Below are 21,823 nucleotides of genomic sequence, written 5' to 3' on the forward strand. Positions count from 1 at the left end.
GGACGCTTTCATTGATGTCTTTCCACCGTTGAAACACTGAATGAGCGATTACATGAGATATGACCGTTTCAGTAAGTTGTACTTAATCTTGCAACATACCTTCAGATGTTCTTTCATGTTTATTCTGTAACTAGTATTAAGGAGGAAGAGATGAACACATTCACTTGCGCTCCGCGCTCGCGCTGCCGGTTGAACTGAGGCGCCTGTACAGTGATCTGTCACCCCACATCAAAGCACGTCAAAATGGCATTTTCTGTTTAAACTTCATGATTTCGTGGACAGAATTTGAAGGATGACACTTTGTTTCACTTTGAAAGTAACAAAATGCAGAGCTTATTGCGGTTATTGGTGGTGAATATTCGTTGCAATGTAATGCTTCGGTACACACGTGCACCGTACCGAAAGCCCTGTACCGAAACGGTTCGGTACAAATACGTGTACCGTTACACCCCTAATATATATATAATATATATATAAGGGGTGCAACGGTTCAAATTGCTCACGGTTCGGTTCGTATCACGGTTTTAGGGTCATGGTTTCGGTACGGTTCGGTATGTGCTATGTTTAGGGAAAATAGGACTACTGTCAAATAAAAATAAAGAAAATAAGAACAAACAATCAAACTACAAGCAACATCACAAATAAGTACAATAAAGCAAATATTCAAATAAAATAAACAGTGCTTTTCAGGGTTTTCAGGTATCTAACAGTATTTTTCAGGAACAGGAAATGGATAAAGTAATCAAATATAAAATATCACTGCATATTATCTTTACTGTATAAAATAAATAAAGATTAATCATTATTGAAGTTACAAAAACTATTCAGTCAAGAGCAGTGAGTGATTTCTTGGCATTTGTTGTTTGATTTAACATTAAAAACAGGCTGCAGTAATAGTTGTTTTTCCCCTTTTAGACATGCACAATCCAGTACATACACTGTTACGTATGTCTTTCTCAACTAACATACGTTCACTTAAGACATAACCGATTGTTTGCTAAGATACTCGCCAAGACGGGCATGTTGACATAATTTTTGTATGAATTTGTCCGCCGAAGCGCAAGTCTTGAAAGAGAACTCAGTATTTGCACGCTGACTGAAATAAGCGTGTGCGCGCTTCGGATGAGCACACACAAATCTCCACACAGCACGTGCGAGTTCTCTTTCGCGTCTCGTTCTTGAAGGTTTAAATTAGCAGGGCTTAAATGAGTTCGTTTAAATACAGATAGCAACATGTGCTGATCAGGTCTCACCCGTAAATGACTGGACGTTAGAGCAGACGGCACTTGCAGTTAATAGTTTACAAAGAGTGACTGTTTTGTCCACACTTTCTGATTATCGTTGTTGTAACGTTTTGCGCATCCATCGACTGAAACATACATTATTTGAACTCTGTCTGTTTTCCATGTTGCTATTTTAAACAAACCATATTAACCAATAGATGCATCGTCATTAGAGATGGACCGCGGTGCAAGTGCATATATATATATATATATATATATATATATATATATATATATATATATATATATATATATATATATATATATATATATATATATTATAAAACTTTGTTGTTCTGATCAAATAATGAGCCCAAAGGGAATTGTGGTTGATGCCGTTTCCATTCAATTCATCACACTAGAAACAGAAGGTCAATTTTAGGACATTGTTGGATACAGTATCTGACCCAATGTGCTCTTTATACAAGACATTTTGGCAAGCCAAGTGTTGGTCATTGGGGAATTTCATGCTTACGAAAACATCATCTCTAAAATAGTCGGTAATATGCCATCATACCTCGTTTCTCCTCCACTATACTCATATTTTCACACACTTTATTTTTGCCTCTCAGTCCCTTCTTCCTATCTCACTAAATCCATTTTTCTTCCTCATCTCCTTCAATCATTTTTTTTCTCTTCATCCCATAACTTTATTTCACTTTATTCAGTTTCTTGATGTTCAGAGATGCGTCAGACCCACCTGAGCATTCAGATTCAGATCAATGTGGTAAACGTCCACATTAACGTCAAGTCTAATGGATTGGAGAGCGCTGGCCTGCGTGAATCGCCACCCACCTGGAAACAGACTTTCTTTTGAAGTTTGTCCAACCCAAATACTTTTTAAAGGGTATCCTCTTGCTCTCAACATTTCCATGGCTTAGACAATTTCCATGGCTTTGCCTTTGAACGTTAACTGTTACCATTCTCAGATTCCTGCTGTAATTTCAGTGTAAATGCAGCGAAAACTTAAACTGGTGTTATCCAAAATGACTTCTATGGCAAATGAGGCTTTTTCCTAATTGCACGTTTGTACCGCATTGCCATACGAAGCCAGCTAAAATGGTCCGTGTTGTGATAATTGGTACGCTTGCATACCTGTACAATAATGCAAACATCCTCACGGGACTGTGCGTGTACACGCTGCTATTCCGAGTCGGACATCAATCTCAGCCGGAGGAATGTTTGTCAGCTCAGCGATAACACAGAAGAAGATGCCGTCTCGGGAGACGTTTAAAATGGATTTCTGGGTCACCACAACAAGCCGGAGCCAAACAAGGCTCCTCCATGGAATAACAGCAGGGGAAAAAAAGAAAAACATTTTTAATAATCTCATTGTGGAATGTGTGTTGGAGGAGATGGTGGAATGAAGGGCTGTGTGTCTGTGTGTTGTCTGGCAAATGCTAATATTTATATGTAAGCTATGATTGGTATTAAATACTAGCACACTGGTTACTATATGCACACTAGGATGTATACTGCCCATTTTGACATATAATATGCTGAGTGTGTTGCATTATATTATCAGGATGTGTTATCATATGCAATATGCTCTGGTTTTGTAGAATACTATATCCCACGATGCAATGTGTTCAGCACACTACAAAATATGGGGCATTGTATCTACACTAAAAAGATGCTGGGTTAAAAACAACCCAAGTTGGGTTAAATATGGATAAATCCAGCAACTGGGTTGTTTTAACCCAGTGGTTGGTTTAAATTTTTGCAAAAAAAAAAAAACTGCTGGGTAGTTTTATTTAACTCAACTATTGATTAAAAATGACTATATGGCTGGCTTAAAATGAACCTAAAATAAGTTGGAAATTAAAAATCAGACACACTAGACGCAATAGTGATATTCAAAAGGTGAATCTTTATTATTAAGCTATTTAATATTTATTATTTAATTATTTATTAAACATATTAATCAATGTTAATTTCCAACCTATTTTGGGTCCATTTTTTTTTTTTTTTTTTAAACAATAGTTGAGTTAAAATAAAACTACCCAGCAGGTTGGGTCAAATCAACTCAGTTGCTGGGTTTGTTCATATTTAACCCAACTTGGGTTATTTTTAACCCACCATTTTTTAGTGTATGTTGCATATTGCACATTTGACGTCTATAGTATGTTGATTGCGTTGCATTAAACAATGGGATATAGTATACTATGCAGTATGCTCTGGTTTTGTAGAATACTGTGTCCATCAATGCATTGTGCTCAGCAAAATATAAAGTGATTTTGACATGCAGCAGGTCAATTCATGCAGAACATTTGCATACTATGCACAAAATGCACACTGCATGCTACTTTATTTTAAAATTAGTTGGTAGTATGCTATTCTGAATGCACTGTCAAGAAATGACCCATATTTCTCTGTCTTTCTGATGTGCACAGACTTCCAGACGCTTGGGTCAGCGAGAGTGACCGTCCCCAGCTGAAGACCAAAGTGGTCCACCTCTCCCAACTTCCTCAGGACACAGCGGTGCTGTTGGACCCCAACATCTACAGGTGATGCTCCGACCCACATTAGCAACTCACTCAAACTTTACACGTAACGTTAAGAGCGAAGGAGCCGTCGACTTCTTCCGTGTTTGAGCTCGCCACGGGCCACATGTTTTAGATGGGAGAGACAACTTTGCTGCTGAAGACTCCATATAAATTTCTCCAGCAGATGGCGCCGGTGTCACTGCAACGAGAAATGGCCTTACCAATCCTAAACATGCAACACACCGGCTTCAAGAACTCAGGGGGGATTGTGGGTGGGAGATCAATAAATAACCTTCGATCCCAGAGAAGATGATAATTAATCAAAGCTGACGATACCATCCGCCTGGGTCACAGATACTCTAAACTCACCTCTGACCTTCTCCCACAGATGTAAACCACGATTCCAGGATTGTTAGAGCCACTATTAAACGACCGCAATACATCATTTCTTTGTTTATTAGACTCTAGTAGGAGTTTGTTTACCCAGCCTCTTCCATTGGCGTGGAATGTGATGCATTCTGAGCATGTGGTCAAGACGAGCGCTTTGTGGGCAGAAGCGCATGTATTCATGCATGTTAATTCTTCAGCTCCCCACGCAGCCTACGGTGTGCCGGGGTAAATAACAGGAGCGCGGACAGATGCCCGTCATCTTCAGGGGTCTAGCGTGCTCTGAAGAGCATCTTTATGCATCGTTACGCCGTTTGTGGTACTGAAATTCAATTGGAAATGACGTGTTTTCTGGAGTCGTTTATGTGTGTGTGTGTGCGTCGTACTAAAGCAGGTTCTGCTTGTTTTCAGGATGTTTTTCTAGAAGACTGGGTGGGGAGGGCGGCTTCTGTCAGCGCCTGCTGACGTACCCAAACCGAAGTGGACGCGCGGATCTTTTGACACAGGACTACTTTTCACTTTGCTTTATTCCTCCCTCACTTTCTCCCTTTTTTTTTCTTTTTAATGCTCAAAGTCTGCCAAAGCATGCAGTGAATTTTTAATGTGTTTTTATCCCTTGAAGAGGAAAAAAAGGCACAAAATTGTGAACTGTCGGTGCTGGACTTTTAACTATCTGGGAGGATGTCTTGTGTACCACGGTTGAAGTTTTAATTTTCCTTCCCTGCGTCCTCCTCAACTCTGCTGACAAGCTCTTACAAGTCCCTTTTTTCTTTCCTTTTTTGTCAAGAAAGTGCCCATGTAAATATTCCAGGAGATTTGTAATATATTTTTGTACTGCGGAAATTTTACTGTACTGTAGATAGATGTAATAAGCCACAAGCTGACAGAAAACATAATTGTACAGAATGTGATAGCTAAATAGTTTTTGGATGATGTGAATGCTTCCATAGACGTATTTGCGTGGTTTTCTTCCCATTTTTTTTTTTTTAGTATGAGGATAAAAGAAAAGGAGTGATTTTTATTTTTCTTTCCCGAACACGTGCACAGACTCTTGTAACTGCTGCTCCACCTACTGATGAGCATGATGGGATGTTATCATCCTCCTGTTTGTGCATTGGCTCAAGCTAAGGAGTGTATAGACATCTCAATTTAATGGTGCTAAAGCTAACACTAGCGTTTAGGCTAATGCACATAGGAGAACTATAGGATCAATAATGATGGTGCTTCTTAGATCATGTAATAATCCCCTGTTCCCCATACTTAGAGATCATACTTCTGTCTTTGTAGTAAAGCTTAAAAATTCTATTAAAAAAATGCAGTTTTTTTTTTTTGTTTGTTTGTTTTTGTTTGTTTGTTTGTTTCAATCATCAGGTTTGCAGCTAACGCTGGTTCCAGCCCATATAAACCTCGCGTTTCTCACACAGGACTGTTGTTTATGAGCAGTGAGGAGGCCAGGGGCATCTGGGAGTCGTTTTATTGGGGCAGATTTGCAAGCGTTGACGTGTAGGCCGTCTGCCAGGACCTTTAGCTCAGAGTCAGAAGTGCACAAATGCCCTCTGAATATGCTTGCTGGTTTAGACGAGGACTGCCATGGACACCTGACCATCTGCTTTTGAGTTTTTGAGCAAATAATTCTCTCGGTTTGGGTTTTCCATCATGATAGTTGCGTCTTCATTTGTGTTGAGTTTATGTTTTCTGTTTCTAGCGCAGTGGATTCATGCTGCATTTTTTTGGTGTAGTTGTAGTCAGCATTGAATATAATCAAACGTGTAGTTTGTGTTTGGGTCTGTGTTTGACTTTCCAAATGAGTTTTTATAGTCTAACGTACCACTGAGTAATACACAACAGCTGCGGTCTGTCAGCGCACGTACAATGGGACTGTTTGTCCTAAAGAAGCTAAATAATCAGAGCTGCACATGACTCCTGTGGTTTATTTTTTTGAGAAACTACTGAAAATACACCTTGCCTAAATGTGCTAAACCACCAAGAGAATAAAAGTTCAAACATTTTTATTCTTCTAAGAATATTTATTTACCTTTTTAAGAATACGTTTTCTCTAAAATAAATAAATAACTGCAAATTCATGCAAAAATGCAAAAATTAATTGGGTGTGTTGGACATCTTCTCTAGCAGAATGCTTTTATTTTTTAAAAGATATTTTTTAATGATTTACAATTTTTAAAGTGCCCCTATTATTATTATTATGCTTTTTCGAATATTATCTTTCAAGTAGTGTAACTGTCTGTGAATGTAAAAGGTCTGCAAAGTTTTAAAAATCAAAGTGCACAAATAAAGTTGTCTCCTAAAAGAAAGAATCGATTCTGAACTGCTGATACAAGACGTCATCAGTTGACCGTATGCATGGTTGCTTCCTGGTTTTCATTAAGCCAGCTTGGGCATTTCCGGTGAACTGTTAGCTGTCATTCTGTGCTCGCTGTACATCGACAGAAAACCATCAATGGTTGACTTTTTAATGTTGTATTTGTTTTAATGCAGTTATCACACTTCCCTAATTTACCAATAAACCAGTTTTATTGATTGCAATAAAGACGGAGCTAATGGCATCGTTTGAATAAGAAATGCTGTGTCTGTAATTAGACATGCACATGCAACACTTTTCCAGCACATCAAATGGTATTTTTTATGTGATGATAAAAAACATTATTTGTACATCCTTCTGAGATTGTCCCAATTTGTAAAACCGAACATTTCAAGATCCAACATTTTATAGAAAATGCATTTATTTAAAAATAAAAGACGTTAATTACCAGTATAACCAGCAGATGGTGGCAGAGGAGCATTTATTGGCCATTTCCTGTAATTGTTTTTCACTGTTTCGCTTTTTAATAAATATTAAATATTTATAAAATCATTAGGTTTAAAAATACTTTTTGTCAAGGAGAAGTATGACGTACTTAAAAAATCTCATGAAAAACAATAACTTTTCTTGTGAATGAATTACACAGAAAGCGAGTGCTGCGCTCTCCCTTTATAATGAGAAGCTCAATGATTTCGGCACACTTGTGAAAACTCAAATTTTATTCAATGGATTTAACTAAAGTGCACAATAAATCTTTAATTTACAGTGTGTTGACTTTTTTTCCACACAAGTGTGAAAACCGGTGGCCGAATTGAATTTTGCTAAGGAGGAACACTGAGACGCATCTTTTTTTATGTTGTCTTAACTAAATTAATGCTAGGCCTGACTATTTAAGTTACTATATTCTGATTATAAACCAAGTATTACACTATTGATGCTGTTAAAGCTACCTCAGGACATTGAAGATACCGAAACACCAACAAGTGACATTTCACCGGAAGTTTTCCAGCTGGCTTATACTATTAAGAGCATTCCATGCATATGGTCAATTCCAGTCTCACTTCTGTAGGTTTGTAACAAGTCTGCATAATGCCAGCCTATGGTCAATATTGTCAGTGTCTAATTTGACCTGCCCTCAAACACTGTGGTTTTAGCTAAGAAGCAACATGTTGAAAAGATGCTGCTTTCTGTATGCATTTTCAAAAGGATGAGGACTCGTACTGGAGTCGATGCGGTAAAACCGCATTGCCGTTTCTATTCGTATCACTGTGTATCAATCACAGAGGAAGCCTCTTCAAGCCAAAATTCAGATATGCGTCATTAGTGGTAGAGCAATTGGAAAGGCGGGGTTTATAGAGACTGAATTTTTTATCAAATGGTTTCAGACACTGAGAAAAGAAGTGATTCTGCAATGCAGTGTTGGGGAAACTATTACTTTTAAAGGTAATGAATTACAATATTGCTTTACTTCCTAAAAAAGTAACTAATTGTGTTACTTTTTATTTAAAGATATTTTGTTGTAAATTGAAAAAGTAATGCTTTACTAGTTACTTGAAAAGTTATCTGATTATGTAACTAAAGTTACTTGTAATGCATTACCCCCCAACACTGCTGCTATGTATATTATGAGAATATTGAGTGTTTTTTTAAACCTTGGATGCATGCAAACCTACTGTAGGAGACTCCAAAACAATATTAGCAACCTTTAATAGCATAATGGGGGCACTTTAAGTCACTGTTTTTTGTTAAAAGCATATGCTTTTGTGTTGTGGTATTTATTTCCAAACCCTTTTGCTTTCCTGATCTGGTGATTTATGGGAGGCCAAATTTCTCTTCACTCCTCAAAAGGAGGAACTTACTGTTGTAAATATAAAATGTTCAATCAGCATGACTTTTATTTATTACCCATGATTTTTTTGTTTTTTTTTCTGCTCTGTGCATTTTAATATTGCCTCAAATTCACAGTGTATGTTCATTCATCTGCAAAGCAGGATGTAAATAGGTTAGATGCTTTCCGATGTGTTAACATTGCATGAATCACAATTTAATTATTTGCACTAAAGGATGTCTATGGGAACTCATTTCCTAAAGGCAAGTTTTAACTGCTGAAATAAGTAGACAATTTTGAATATTTCAACTGCTTCTAGACAGAAAGAAGTTAAGATATTTAGTATTATCAATTGGTTTGAATTGGATTTACAGTTACAGTGAAATTCAAAATGTTGTTATTGTGGTGTTTGCACGATTCAGATATTACTTTAATTTCAGTAACTCTGCATTGCTTTACTGATTATTATGATGAACAAAAGCCTTAAAAATCAAACCGTTCACATTATATTTGGGCTGTGGCAGCTTTCCTTCAGATTGCACATATAGTAGCTGTTTTTATTATTGCATGGTTGTATTCAGACACTCCTCTTCCAGGTCCAGAAGCATCCGACTCCTTTGTTTTCACACTGTTATGCCATTAGCGCTAATGTTCTCTCTCCAGGGCCTTTGAAGAGAAGGTAAGCAAGTGACCTAAATCTGTTTGTAGCACAACCGAGAGCATATTTCACTCCAGCTCTGATTCTGCAGTGCAGTTAAGGGTCCATTTACATCCATTCCCTCGCACGCTCTCCCCTGACGAGCCTCCTGCATGTTTCTCACGGCTGACGTGCTTGTGTGGGTCTTATTGAAGCCGTTGGGAGGGATGAAAAGAGAAATATCATATCCAATAACTAATGGACACTGAGAAAGAGTGCACTCTTCTTGTAGTAACAGGCTTACTCTCGTTCTCAGATTCCAGCTCTGTTCCAAAACGTAATGAGCTGCCTTTTCTAGTTTACAACCTACATGGGTAGCTACCTTTTAAGGCAACATCCTAAATGAAAATGAGCCTTTTAAGTGACTGATGTGGAATACTACACCTCCATGTGCCACAAAAAAAATAAAATGGTGTCATTTCAGGTAACACTTTATTTTATGCTGTCCTTGTTACATGTGGTGTTGCAATAAGAGTAAATTATGCATAATTACATGCAACTAACCGTAATCAAACCCATTTCAATTACCGAAACAATTATAACACTGCTCCTTTTGGGAAGTGCTTTGGAGACTTTGATGTTAGCATGTTTCTAAGCATAGTACACACAAAAATGTTAACTTTGATGCTTTTCAGTTGTGCACCTTTGCTTTAAAATGCTGTCTAGGTAGTCGACACAGTAGGTTCTGGATCAGTTTCTTTATTGCTGCCTGTCTAGCTTCAGATCCGTGTTTCCTCAGCATCCGTCTCCATTTGCTAAAGCTGGTTTTCCACCATATCATCAGACTGGAGTCAGTTTTAGGGCTTTGATTTAGTTTGGTTAAATGAAACCAGTTGGTGACTGGATTCTTTAATTGTCCAGAATCAGGATGTAGCTATATTTTGACTTTATTTCCCATTGACAGATTAATACATCAGAGTTCAAGAGCGCCATTTTCGAGAACATCACGTACAACCGCACTTGTGGAGTAACAGAATACTTGGACCGGTGTTACATAATCAGCAGGATAGGAAAAGGTATCAATATCCCCTTACAGTGACATAAATATGTAATCATCCTGCCAGATTTTGTAGAAACGGCGGTTACTAGCAGGTTTCCATTCTTATAATGATTAAAGTATAGCAGTATGACATTAAATAGTGGCTTTTTTGGGGATCATAGACAAAATAAGCCACCATTTAGAGTAACATTGATTATTACAGCAGTTTAAATATATATAAAATATATATATATATATATATATATATATTTGTGTGTGTGTATTGCATGGATATATTTGTAGCAGTAGCCAACAATACATTGTATGGGTCAAAATGATAGATTTTTCTTTTGTCAAAAATCAGGATATTAAGTAACAATTATGTTCCATGAAGATATGTTGTAAATTTCCTACCGTAAATATATATTAAATATTTTTGTGAGGGGATATGCATTGGTAAGGACTTCATTTGGACAACTTTAAAGACAATTTTTTTATTTATTTATTTATTTTTTTTCAATATTTTTATTTATTTATTTATTTATTGCACCCTCAGATTCGGCCAAATATAATTGTCCTATCCTAACAAATCAATGGAAAGCTTATTTATTCAGCTTTCAGATGATGAATAAATCTCAATTTATAAACTTTTATACTGTCCAAACCGTGTTTTCTATCCCCCCTACACCTAAACCTACCCATCACTGAAAACTGTGCACATTTTTACTTTCTCAGAAAACTCATTCTGTATGATTTATAAGCCTTTTGAAAAATGGGGACATGGGATAAAGTCACCCTCTCCTTGTAATATATCATACACATGTCATTATACACATTTGTGTCCTGATGCGTCACAAAAACACGTGCACACACACATAAATAAATACAAATCTATATGTATAAAATATGTAAGGTTGTTCCCTTTCGCATACATGAATACATGATCGTTTGTTTAAATGTTTTTAGAGTCGCTTTAGAGTTTTATTGCATATGACGTTGCGTTTTCATTGTGACAAAGTTGTTAAATTGGGTATAACTTTACACAGAACAGGGGCCCGTTCTTCGTACGTTGCTTAAAACATCTGAGATCAAACGAGACATCCAAGATGATATCATCGTGCTAATCATGATCTGACTAATTTGGTTCTTCGAACACACCTGCCGGATATGATTAGTATAGCTGGATTGAGTTATCTGAGATAATTGCGCGTTCATGCGCTGGTTTAAAAGGGGATATGTATCGATAGTAGAAACATTGATCAGCAATGCAGCGATTGGCTGGAGTCAAGACGGCAATGACATCATAGAATGAGAAAAGACACCTGATGAAAAACTTGACGAATTTCTAGACATTTATAAGGAAACAGCCAAGCGAATAAATGACAGAAGAACGACATAAATGTTAGATAAATGAAATGTGCACTATTTTTTTTTTTTTTTTTTACATGATTACCCAATTATTTAGGCTATATTCACAATTTCTATTATTTGAACATTCAATTTTTTATTTCAATGTTGTAATTAGCAACTAATTTACCTTTTGAAGCATATTTGACAGCATTAATTAAAGTTTCTTAAGGGTCAAGATCAAGTTATCTGCATCTCCCGCGCTTCATCAAGCCACTCCCATAATATATGTTGCGGTTCAAATCGTTCAAATGCACAAATGCATGTATGGCATAGACATCTGTACATCATGTGTGTAAAACTCCAATAAAAAATACTACGTAATTATTCCCTCATGAATGAATCTCTCACAGAGTAAAACTGCTGGTGTCTATATTATGACACTACACGGCATTATAGTGTTATTTGCAAATTTATTTTTAAATCATTATTATTGTCCCTGGTTTACATTAGGGTACTCTTGTGGGAAAGTAGCAGAGGCTGGGACAGACTTTAAACATCACCTTCGCTTTAAAAGATGCAATCTAATCCTGTTTACATGAAATAAGCCTGCTCCCGAGCAGGTTTAAGCTTGGGCACCTGTTGCTATGACAGCAAGTCCAGGATGAGCGTCGAAGAACCAAACAATCCAAGATCATGCCAAATCTCCAACAATCAAATCCAGCTAACTGAGTTAGCGACGTACGAAGAACGGGCCCCTGGTTAGAAAAGTGATATTTACACTAAAAGCATGTCATAAACATTATGCACACATGCTGTCGATTGCTGTTAACTTGTACTGAACCTGTATCTAGTTGACATAATTTTTCTAATGTCTTGAATCAAGCCTGAGAGTTTATCCTGAAGATATGCACCTTACTTTCATATTGTGATATTTGGATTAGGTTACTCATTTCTTGTTGATAAACAGTAATTTCTACTGGAATACATTTTTAATCTAAGCATCCTATCTTTATGTGCAGCAGATTGGGTGACCAGTGCGTGGCCGCCGCTATTTTTAGCGTCTGACTAACTTGGTGTCTTTGCCAGACACACGGCACCAACACTGTTTGTTTTATTGTGTGACAGTTTAAAGGCAGCCTGGGATCGGCTCGTGTTTTCCCTCCCTCTGTCCCTGAAAGCGGCACCGCTGCGATTTATGAACCTCTCTCTGCGAGTCAGATGGAGATACAGCCCTGCATCTTATCAACAGGATTGAATCTGATTGTTCAACGAATTGTTGTTTTGGATGCATTTCTAATCTTTGTGTGTTTGTGTCGTTGTTTAAACGGGCCCGTCCAAGAACGTCATGTAAAACGCTGACTGATTTACGAAACATGAGCAGGCCCTGTTTCTTCACGAGCTGCTGTAAGTGTGCATAAACAAACCTGAATTTTGCTCTCTGTATATGGAGTGAAAACAACCAAGCCTCGGCCCTCGGATGAGGAAGTGATACTCTCATCTCTTGGCTTAAGAGGAAGAGTATATTCCGATGGGAAAGACCATTGATAACAGCTCTGTGTCTGATACTCCAGGTGTGATAGTCGAGTGACATCCAGAGATTAGTAAAGGGGGGCATGTGTGTCATTGTACGGCCGTTGTAGGTTGCTGAAACACCCCATGGCTGCCTCATTTCTGGACCGGGTAAATTATAGCTGTCTTCCCCTAATTAGAACAAGAGAGGCTGACTCTCAGGAGGACCGCAGCGGCCGTGATGACATCACGCTTTTCCCACAAATCCCAGAGGCAGCTCTGTGCTCAGACCGTTGAGCTGTAAAGATTGAGTTGTAGATTCACATTCGGTGTTTATTTAGAGCACATGGCAAGCCACCAAGGACTTGTGAGATTTATGGCTGTTTTGTAATTGGTACACCAAGTTCTTTCAGTCCAGGCCAATCAGGTGAAAGAAAAGGCATTACAAACTTAACCAATAACATGCGTTTGGAGAAAAGATATATGGCTTGTGCGTAGGAGGTGCGTATTAATCGTTTTGATGAAGGATAGATCGATTCGAGATAGATTTGATGTCTATATGATCTTTTAAAGGCTCTAACACTTCTTTGATTGATTTCGAACATTGCTATAGCAGATTAACCCTTTTAGCTTTCTCGTTTTAGAGTGGGCACAATAAATCAGCAGTTTTCAGTAGTAAACATGGATCCAATGCAGTTTTAGTCGAGCAACATCTGTTATGACTTATGATTATAGTTTAGAAACCACCTTTTTAAGTCCATGAACCCCTACATGATGCAGTGACTTCACGGTCATCTGTTGCAGTTGCTCTGTCAATGAATGTTTTCAGCATTTCTCAATATCATCATCAGTTCAAGAGCCTCCAGCATCAAGCTCATTAGGCACAACAGAATTCTTGCTCCGGTTTTAATGGAGTGAGACTCACAGCACATCATACACCCATGAGAAATATACTTCATTAATGCAATTATTATTGTCGTTTTATTAATATAATTGGTTTTCATGCACTGCAATATACAGTGAGGTCCAGAAGAGACAAGTAAGTTATATGATGGTATATGTTGTTATGTTATGTTATGCTATGTTATGTTATGTTATGTTATGTTATGTTATGTTATGTTATGTTATGTTATGTTATGTTATGTTATGTTATGTTATGTTATGTTATGTTATGCTATGCTATGCTATGCTATGCTATGCTATGCTATGCTATGCTATGCTATGTTATGTTATGTTATGTTATGTTATGTTATGCTATGCTATGCTATGCTATGCTATGCTATGCTATGCTATGCTATGCTATGCTATGCTATGCTATGCTATGCTATGCTATGCTATGTTATGTTATGTTATGTTATGTTATGTTATGTTATGTTATGTTATGTTATGTTATGTTATGTTATGCTATGCTATGCTATGCTATGCTATGCTATGCTATGCTATGCTATGCTATGCTATGCTATGCTATGCTATGCTATGCTATGCTATGCTATGCTATGCTATGCTATGTTTTATGTTATGTTTTATGTTATGTTTTATGTTATATGATTGTATATTTGTTTTGTTATGTTTTGCGTTATGTGTTTTATGTTTTGCATTGTTATGTTTTGCATTGTTATGTGTTACGTTTTATGTTTTGCTATGTTATGTTTTGCATTGTTATGTGTTAGGTTTTGCATTATGTTATGTTATGTTTTGCATTATGTGTTATGTTATGTGTTGCGTTATGTGTTGCATTGTTATGTGTTGCATTGTTATGTGTTGCATTATGTTTTGCATTGTTATGTTTTGCATTATGTTTTGCATTGTTATGTTTTACATTATTATGTTATGTGTTGTTATGTGATGTATGTTGTTGCGTTATGTGTTGCATTGTTATGTGTTGCATTGTTATGTGTTGCATTGTTATGTGTTGCATTGTAATGTGTTGCATTGTTATGTTTTGCATTATGTTTTGCATTGTTATGTTTTACATTATTATGTTATGTGTTGTTATGTGATGTATGTTGTTGTGTTATGCGTTGTGTTATGTGTTATGTGTTATGTTGTGTGTTATGTTATGTGTTGCGTTATGTGTTGCGTTATGTGTTGCGTTATGTGTTGCGTTATGTGTTGCGTTATGTGTTGCGTTATGTGTTGCGTTATGTGTTGCGTTATGTGTTGCGTTATGTGTTGCGTTATGTGTTGCGTTATGCGTTGCGTTATGCGTTATGTTATGCGTTATGTTTTGCGTTGTTATGTGTTATGGTTTGCATTATGTTATGTGATATGTTATGTGTTGTTGTGTGTTGTGTTATGTGGTGTTATGTTATGCGCTATGTTATGCTCTGTTATGCGTTATGTTTTGCGTTGTTATGCGTTGTTTTGCGTTATGTGATATGTTATGTTATGCAATATGCCATGCGATGTTATGTGCTTCAATGGGAAATTAATTTGCATTTGAAAACTGACCTCTAAATAGTGCCGAATCTTCAATAGCTCTTAGTAATTTTACATCATAATGTTTATTTTAAAATGTTCAAAATCCTAAATCTTTATTTATTGGTTTATGACTTAGTTTCATTGTGGTCTCAGACTTTTGGCCCCAATTGTATATTAATTATAAAAATTATATGATGCTTGTTTTGAACTGTCACTTTTCAAAGGTCAAATGTTTTCTGAGTCTGTAGCAGGGTGTAATCAGGCGAGATTGAAGCTTAGAAGAAATGCACACTTTAGTCCATGTCTTTCTGATCTTGCATTTTCAGGTTTCATGGTTTATATTAGAGATATGGCTCATGCAGTCTGTTCTCTTTGGTCACACACCAGGGTTTTGACTGACACTTCTCTCTAACTATTTTCCTTGTGGTGTTCTAATTGCTGCTTCAACATCAGTCTGCAACACAAACCGCATCCAGCAGAGAGCGAGTGTTTTGCACGTCTGAAATCAGGTCAGAGGAAAGCCTCCGAAGATTCAGGCATTGGAGATGCAATCGGATATCTTGTCCAACACCGCTCTCTGTGTGGTCCTGCTTTTCTCTCTGTCTATCGTCTTCTCTTGCTAATTTTGTATTGCTAAAGCACTGTTACAAATTAAAGCCCATTGTGTAAGACTTCTCACACGGAGGTGGCTACAGATTGATAGATTAGCAGAGCTGGCTGTGAATCGGCTCTTCTCACGTCATGCGTCTAAATGTTTCTCACATGGTCCCTCTGCGAGAGCAGAATTTTCACATCCATTAGAGCGAACTAACTGCACCGAGCCCCAAACCTCTGTGAAACTGAGCTTCACTAATAATTAGACCTGCAATCACATCGATGGCTTGTGGGAAGGGTACGACGCTTGCCAAAGCAACAGAAATGTGGAGGACTGTTGTGATTGGCCTGCTTTAAGATAGACAATTTTGTCTGTGCTGTCTGAATCACTAAAAGACCCCAGTTATCTTATAAATAGGTCATTCTGTGGAACCGGTGCCCTTTACATTTGTGAAAATGTGATTTTTTTACAGCTATTTTTTTAATAAATGCTGTGATATTTTGAATATTCTATTATATAACATGTTTAAGTATTAATTGCAGTGCCATCTCAAAATAAATGAATGCATGTTGAGAGATAATTATTGGGGATATTATGGGGTTGACTGTGGCGAGGGGGGCGTGGTTTAGCGGGGTCTGCGGCAGGAGGGAGTGTCTGGGGATGTGCGGTGATTGAACGGGTTGAATGTAAATCACGAACACCTGTTTCTCGTTCCAGTAACTGGCGTGGAGACAGGATAAAACGCCAGGAGAAGCAGGAGCGTGTGAGAGAGAGAGGGACTGCTGACAGTCGGACTAAGTGAGCTGTGCTCGTGTCGTGGAGTGAAGCCCGTCCTTGGATGTGGAATTATTGAGTGTGCGTTGCACCGTCTTTTTGTTTATGTGTTGGATATTTTTTCTCTGGTGAGAATAAAGACTGTCAGCAGCCCTAAAGCCGATTCCTGTCCTCTTCCTTCCCATTACACAAAGAACCTTCGTTACACTGGTGCCGAAACCCGGGAAGGAAGACGGAAGCCGCCGCCATGCAGGCATCCCCCGCCGCTGGAAAGCCGTTTGCGGACATCATTGCATCCCTCGCGGTCCTGCATCAAGAACAACATCGGGCCCTGATGGATCTTCGGAGTGACCAGGAACGCCGCTTCGAGGCGATCATCCAGGGCCAGCACGAGGACCGTGAGAGGTTCCGGAGCTGGATAGACCGGGAGGTTCCCACGGCGACCAGCGCGGCAGCTGCTGGCCCCTTCCAGCTGCCACTGCAGAAGATGGGCCCGCAAGATGACCCGGAGGCCTTCCTGGACCTGTTCGAAAAGGCTGCTGAGGTCTCAGGTTGGCCCCGGGACCAGTGGCCCATGCGGCTCGTCCCGCTGCTCTCGGGCGAGTCGCAGGTGGCAGCACAGCAGCTGCCCGTCCAGAACCTCCTGGTCTTCAACGACCTCAAGAGGGCCATCCTGCAGCGGGGCGGCCGCTACCCCCAGCAGCACCGTCAGCGCTTCCGGTCTCTGGAGCTGGGGGAGGCGGGCCGACCCTTCGTGTTGGCCCAACAGCTCCGGGACTCGTGCCGCAAATGGCTGATGGCCGACGGAGGCGACGCGGAGCAAATGATCGATCGCGTGGTGCTGGAACAGTTCACCACTCGGCTCCCAAAGAAGACCGCCGAGTGGGTCCAGTGCCACCGGCCCACGTCGCTGGATTCGGCCATCCAATTGGCGGAGGACCACTTGGTGGCGTGCCCAGGGGTCGGCGAATCCCTGCCATCTGTCTCTCTCTCCCTCTCTTCTTCCCCTCTCTCTCTCTAAACCTGTCCCTCTACCTAGGTCCCGTCCGCCCGGCCCGCCTCGTGTTCCGCCCCGAGGGCGGGGTGGAACGGATTCTCGGCAGTTCGTGGCGCCAAGAGCCCCGCCCAGGGGGGCGGGACTGGCCACCGCCGGGCTGGACCCCGCGCCTGCTTCTCCCCTCTCTCCACGCCAATCATTCGGCCCGTTCTCCGCCACTGGAGCGGCGGGCAGGTCTGGGCCGGCCTGTTGGCGTTGCGGGGACCCGGATCACTTCATAGACCGGTGTCCAGTGATGGAGGTGGGGACATTGATCCGGGTCCCGGACGACCTGCAGGTCGCCCCCGGTCAGGCTGGTCAGTACCAGATACCAGTGAGTATCAAGGGGGGTACATATCAGGCTTTGGTGGACTCGGGTTGTAACCAAACCTCCGTGCATCAAAGCCTGATTTCATCCGGGGGCATTGGATACAGGCCGCGTGGTTAAGGTACGGTGTGTGCACGGGGATATCGCGAGTTATCCGTTGGTGTCAGTCGGGATTCTATTTAGGGGTCAAAAGCATAGTGTGGAGGTGGCAGTTAATCCGCACCTCCGGCACCCGTTAATTTTGGGGACGAATTGGCCCGCATTTAATAAATTATTGGGGCATTTATGCTCGGGTGCCTCTTGGAGTAAGTGTACGCGGGGAAGGGAAGTGCGAGTGCAGGCGGGGGAGACTGACCGGGGACCAGTGGTGACTGCCTCAGGGGAACCGAGCGGGATCGGGAGACTGATTCTCTCGGACCGTGATGATTTTCCCCTGGAGCAGTCTCACGATGAGACGCTGAAAAATGCGTTTGAGAGGGTCAGTACGATTGACGGTCAGCCTCTCCAGCCTGGACGACCACTAACTTATCCCTATTTTGCGATTATTAAAGATAGGTTGTATCGAGTGACCCAAGACACTCAATCAAAGGAAGATACAACCCAGTTGTTAGTACCAAAGAGCCGCAGGGAAATGCTTTTCCATGCGGCTCACTCCAACCCAATGGCTGGACACTTAGGACAAACAGCGACACTAAATCGCCTCATGACCCGATTCTTTTGGCCGGGCATTCACGAGAACGTGCGCAGGTGGTGCGCGTCTTGTCGTGAATGTCAGCTGGTAAATCCTCCGGCCACTCCAAAAGCGCCTTTGCGCCCCCTTCCATTAATGCAGGTCCCCTTCGAACGAATTGGCATGGACCTCATCGGGCCATTAGAGCGATCAGCGAGAGGGCATCGTTTTGCATTGGTCATTGTGGATTATGCAACACGATATCCAGAAGCAGTGGCTCTCCGCAACATTTCCGCTAAGAGTGTTGCGGACGCCCTCTTCAGTTTAATCTCCCGAGTGGGGATTCCGAAAGAAATCCTCACTGATCAAGGCACGGCGTTTATGTCACGTACGCTACGCGAACTGTACGAATTGTTGGGCATTAACTCGATTCGAACCAGCGTCTTTCACCCACAAACGGACGGGCTGGTCGAACGTTTTAATCGCACGCTTAAATCCATGATTCGTAAGTTCGTTCAAGAAGACGCCAAAAATTGGGATAAATGGTTGGAACCCCTGTTGTTCGCTGTGCGAGAGGTCCCGCAAGCCTCCACGGGGTTTTCCCCTTCGAGCTTCTCTTTGGGCGCCACTCCCCGCGGGTGTTGGATGTCCTAAGAGAATCTTGGGAGGACGGACCGTCTCAATCAAAAAATGAAATTCAGTATGTGCTGGACTTGAGAACAAAACTCCACACTTTGGGGCGGCTATCTATGGAGAATTTGTTACAAGCCCAGGACAGACAGTGCCGGTTGTATAACAGGGGAACTAATCTGCGTAAATTTGCACCGGGAGAGAAAGTGCTCGTATTACTCCCCACATCAAGCTCAAAATTACTGGCGAAGTGGCAAGGACCATTTGAGGTCACACGGCGAGTTGGTGATCTCGATTATGAAGTAATACGGTCCGATAGGAGAGGGGCACGTCAAATTTATCACCTCAACCTCCTGAAAAAGTGGAGTGAGGCGGAATCAGTGATGCTGGCGACGGTGATTAGCGGGGAGGATGATCTCGGGCCAGAGGCGAATGTAAAACCAATCCCTCGCTCTGGCCCCGGGGGGAGATCACCTTTCGCCCTCACAGCTCACTGATGTTTCCAAATTACAGGCTGAATTTGCCGACGTGTTCTCTCCCCTACCGGGCCGTACTGACCTCATTCAGCACCACATCGAGACAGAGCCGGGCGTGGTGATTCGCAGCCGGCCGTATAGGTTACCTGAACACAAAAAAAAAGTGGTTCAGGCAGAATTAGAGGCAATGCTTGAAATGGGGGTAATAGAGGAATCCAGCAGTAACTGGGCGAGCCCGATAGTTTTGGTCCCCAAAACAGACGGCTCAGTACGGTTCTGTGTGGATTATCGCAAGGTGAATGCAGTGTCGAAATTCGACGCGTATCCAATGCCGCGTGTGGACGAATTGCTTGACCGGCTCGGTACAGCTCGCTTTTATTCGACACTGGACTTAACAAAAGGGTATTGGCAGATCCCCTTGTCTCCATTATCCAAAGAAAAGACCGCTTTCACGACGCCGTTTGGATTACACCACTCCGTGACCCTTCCGTTCGGGCTGTTCGGGGCACCGGCTACCTTTCAGCGACTCATGGACAAGATCTTACGGCCCCATGCTGCGTATGCGGCTGCCTATCTGGATGACATTATTATTTTTAGTAATGATTGGCAGCGGCATATGCAGCATTTGAGGGCTGTCCTGAGATCGCTGAGAGGGGCTGGGCTCACGGCCAACCCGAAGAAGTGCGCAATTGGGCGCGTGGAAGTAAGGTATCTGGGCTTCCACTTGGGATATGGACAGGTGCGTCCCCAAATTGATAAGACAGCAGCGGTTGCAACCTGTCCGCGTCCCAAGACCAAAAAGGAGGTAAGACAGTTCCTCGGGCTGGCGGGATATTACAGAAAGGTTTGTTCCTAATTATTCGGACCTCACCAGCCCGTTGACTGATCTGACTAAAAAGGATGCACCAGATACGGTCCAGTGGACGGAGCTGTGCCAGCAGGCCTTCACCCAGGTGAAGGCTGCTTTATGTGGCGGAGCCGTTACTTCATTCCCCTGATTTCTCTCTCCCTTTTTGTTGCAGACAGACGCGTCGGACAGAGGGCTGGGTGCGGTCCTGTCCCAGGAGATAGAGGGTGAGGAGCGGCCGGTGCTGTACATTAGCCGCAAGCTCTCTAAGAGAGAGGCTAAGTACAGCACCGTGGAGAAAGAGTGTTTAGCCATCAGGTGGGCCGTCCTCACCCTCCGCTATTATCTCCTGGGGCGGGAATTCACCCTCTGTTCGGACCATGCCCCTCTGCAGTGGCTCCACCGCATGAAGGACACCAACGCGCGGATCACTCGTTGGTATCTTGCTTTCAAGCCATTTAAATTCAAAGTGATCCACAGGCCGGGTGTTCAGATGGCTGTGGCCGACTTCCTCTCCAGAAATGGGGGGGGGGGGCTGCAGGCCGGACGGCTCCCCGGCCTGAGTCGGGCGGTGGGGGTATGTGGCGAGGGGGGCGTGGTTTAGCGGGGTCTGCGGCAGGAGGGAGTGTCTGGGGATGTGCGGTGATTGAACGGGTTGAATGTAAATCACGAACACCTGTTTCTCGTTCCAGTAACTGGCGTGGAGACAGGATAAAACGCCAGGAGAAGCAGGAGCGTGTGAGAGAGAGAGGGACTGCTGACAGTCGGACTAAGTGAGCTGTGCTCGTGTCGTGGAGTGAAGCCCGTCCTTGGATGTGGAATTATTGAGTGTGCGTTGCACCGTCTTTTTGTTTATGTGTTGGATATTTTTTCTCTGGTGAGAATAAAGACTGTCAGCAGCCCTAAAGCCGATTCCTGTCCTCTTCCTTCCCATTACACAAAGAACCTTCGTTACATTGACATTTCTTGGTTTGACATCAACATTTATTCAACATTACAAGCCTTGTGTCCAAAATCCTCCAACAGCATGACACTTCTTTGTGTGTGTGTGTGTATAGTAAATGTGTGTGTGTGTGTGTATATATATATATATATATATATATATATATATATATATATTATACTGCCCTCCAAAAGTTTGGAAATGCCCTAGAAAAGTGGGGTTTTGGACAATATTGGCATGAATCCTTTTTAATTTGTGATAATT

General features: G+C 41.5%; 2 protein-coding genes across 3 annotated transcripts in view; both read left to right on the forward strand.

The window, feature by feature from the left end:
* The window catches only part of aebp2 (AE binding protein 2), a 21,781-nt gene extending 11,564 nt beyond the window's left edge, over positions 1-10,217 (forward strand). For both annotated transcript variants that reach the window (XM_067391449.1, XM_067391450.1), the window contains exons 7-8: positions 3,677-3,790; positions 4,568-10,217. In XM_067391449.1, coding sequence (XP_067247550.1) covers positions 3,677-3,790; positions 4,568-4,580 — 127 coding nt within the window. In that variant the 3' untranslated portion in view covers positions 4,581-10,217. The remainder of the gene's footprint in view (positions 1-3,676; positions 3,791-4,567) is intronic.
* A 4,328-nt stretch (positions 10,218-14,545) lies between these two features.
* Positions 14,546-21,563, forward strand: LOC137023760 (uncharacterized). Its single transcript, XM_067390816.1, has 2 exons — positions 14,546-17,999; positions 21,309-21,563. The coding sequence occupies exon 1, from the start codon at positions 16,877-16,879 to the stop codon at positions 17,648-17,650; it is 774 nt and encodes a 257-aa protein (XP_067246917.1). The 5' UTR covers positions 14,546-16,876; the 3' UTR covers positions 17,651-17,999; positions 21,309-21,563.
* Positions 21,564-21,823: the final 260 nt, after the last annotated feature.

This window comes from Chanodichthys erythropterus, chromosome 8 (genome assembly GCF_024489055.1).
Source record: "Chanodichthys erythropterus isolate Z2021 chromosome 8, ASM2448905v1, whole genome shotgun sequence".
Lineage (NCBI taxonomy): Eukaryota > Metazoa > Chordata > Actinopteri > Cypriniformes > Xenocyprididae > Chanodichthys > Chanodichthys erythropterus.

Excerpts from the sequence above, each read along its gene's own strand:
- LOC137023760 (XM_067390816.1), top strand. The coding sequence starts at position 16,877 with ATGCAGGCATCCCCCGCCGCTGGAAAGCCGTTTGCGGACATCATTGCA.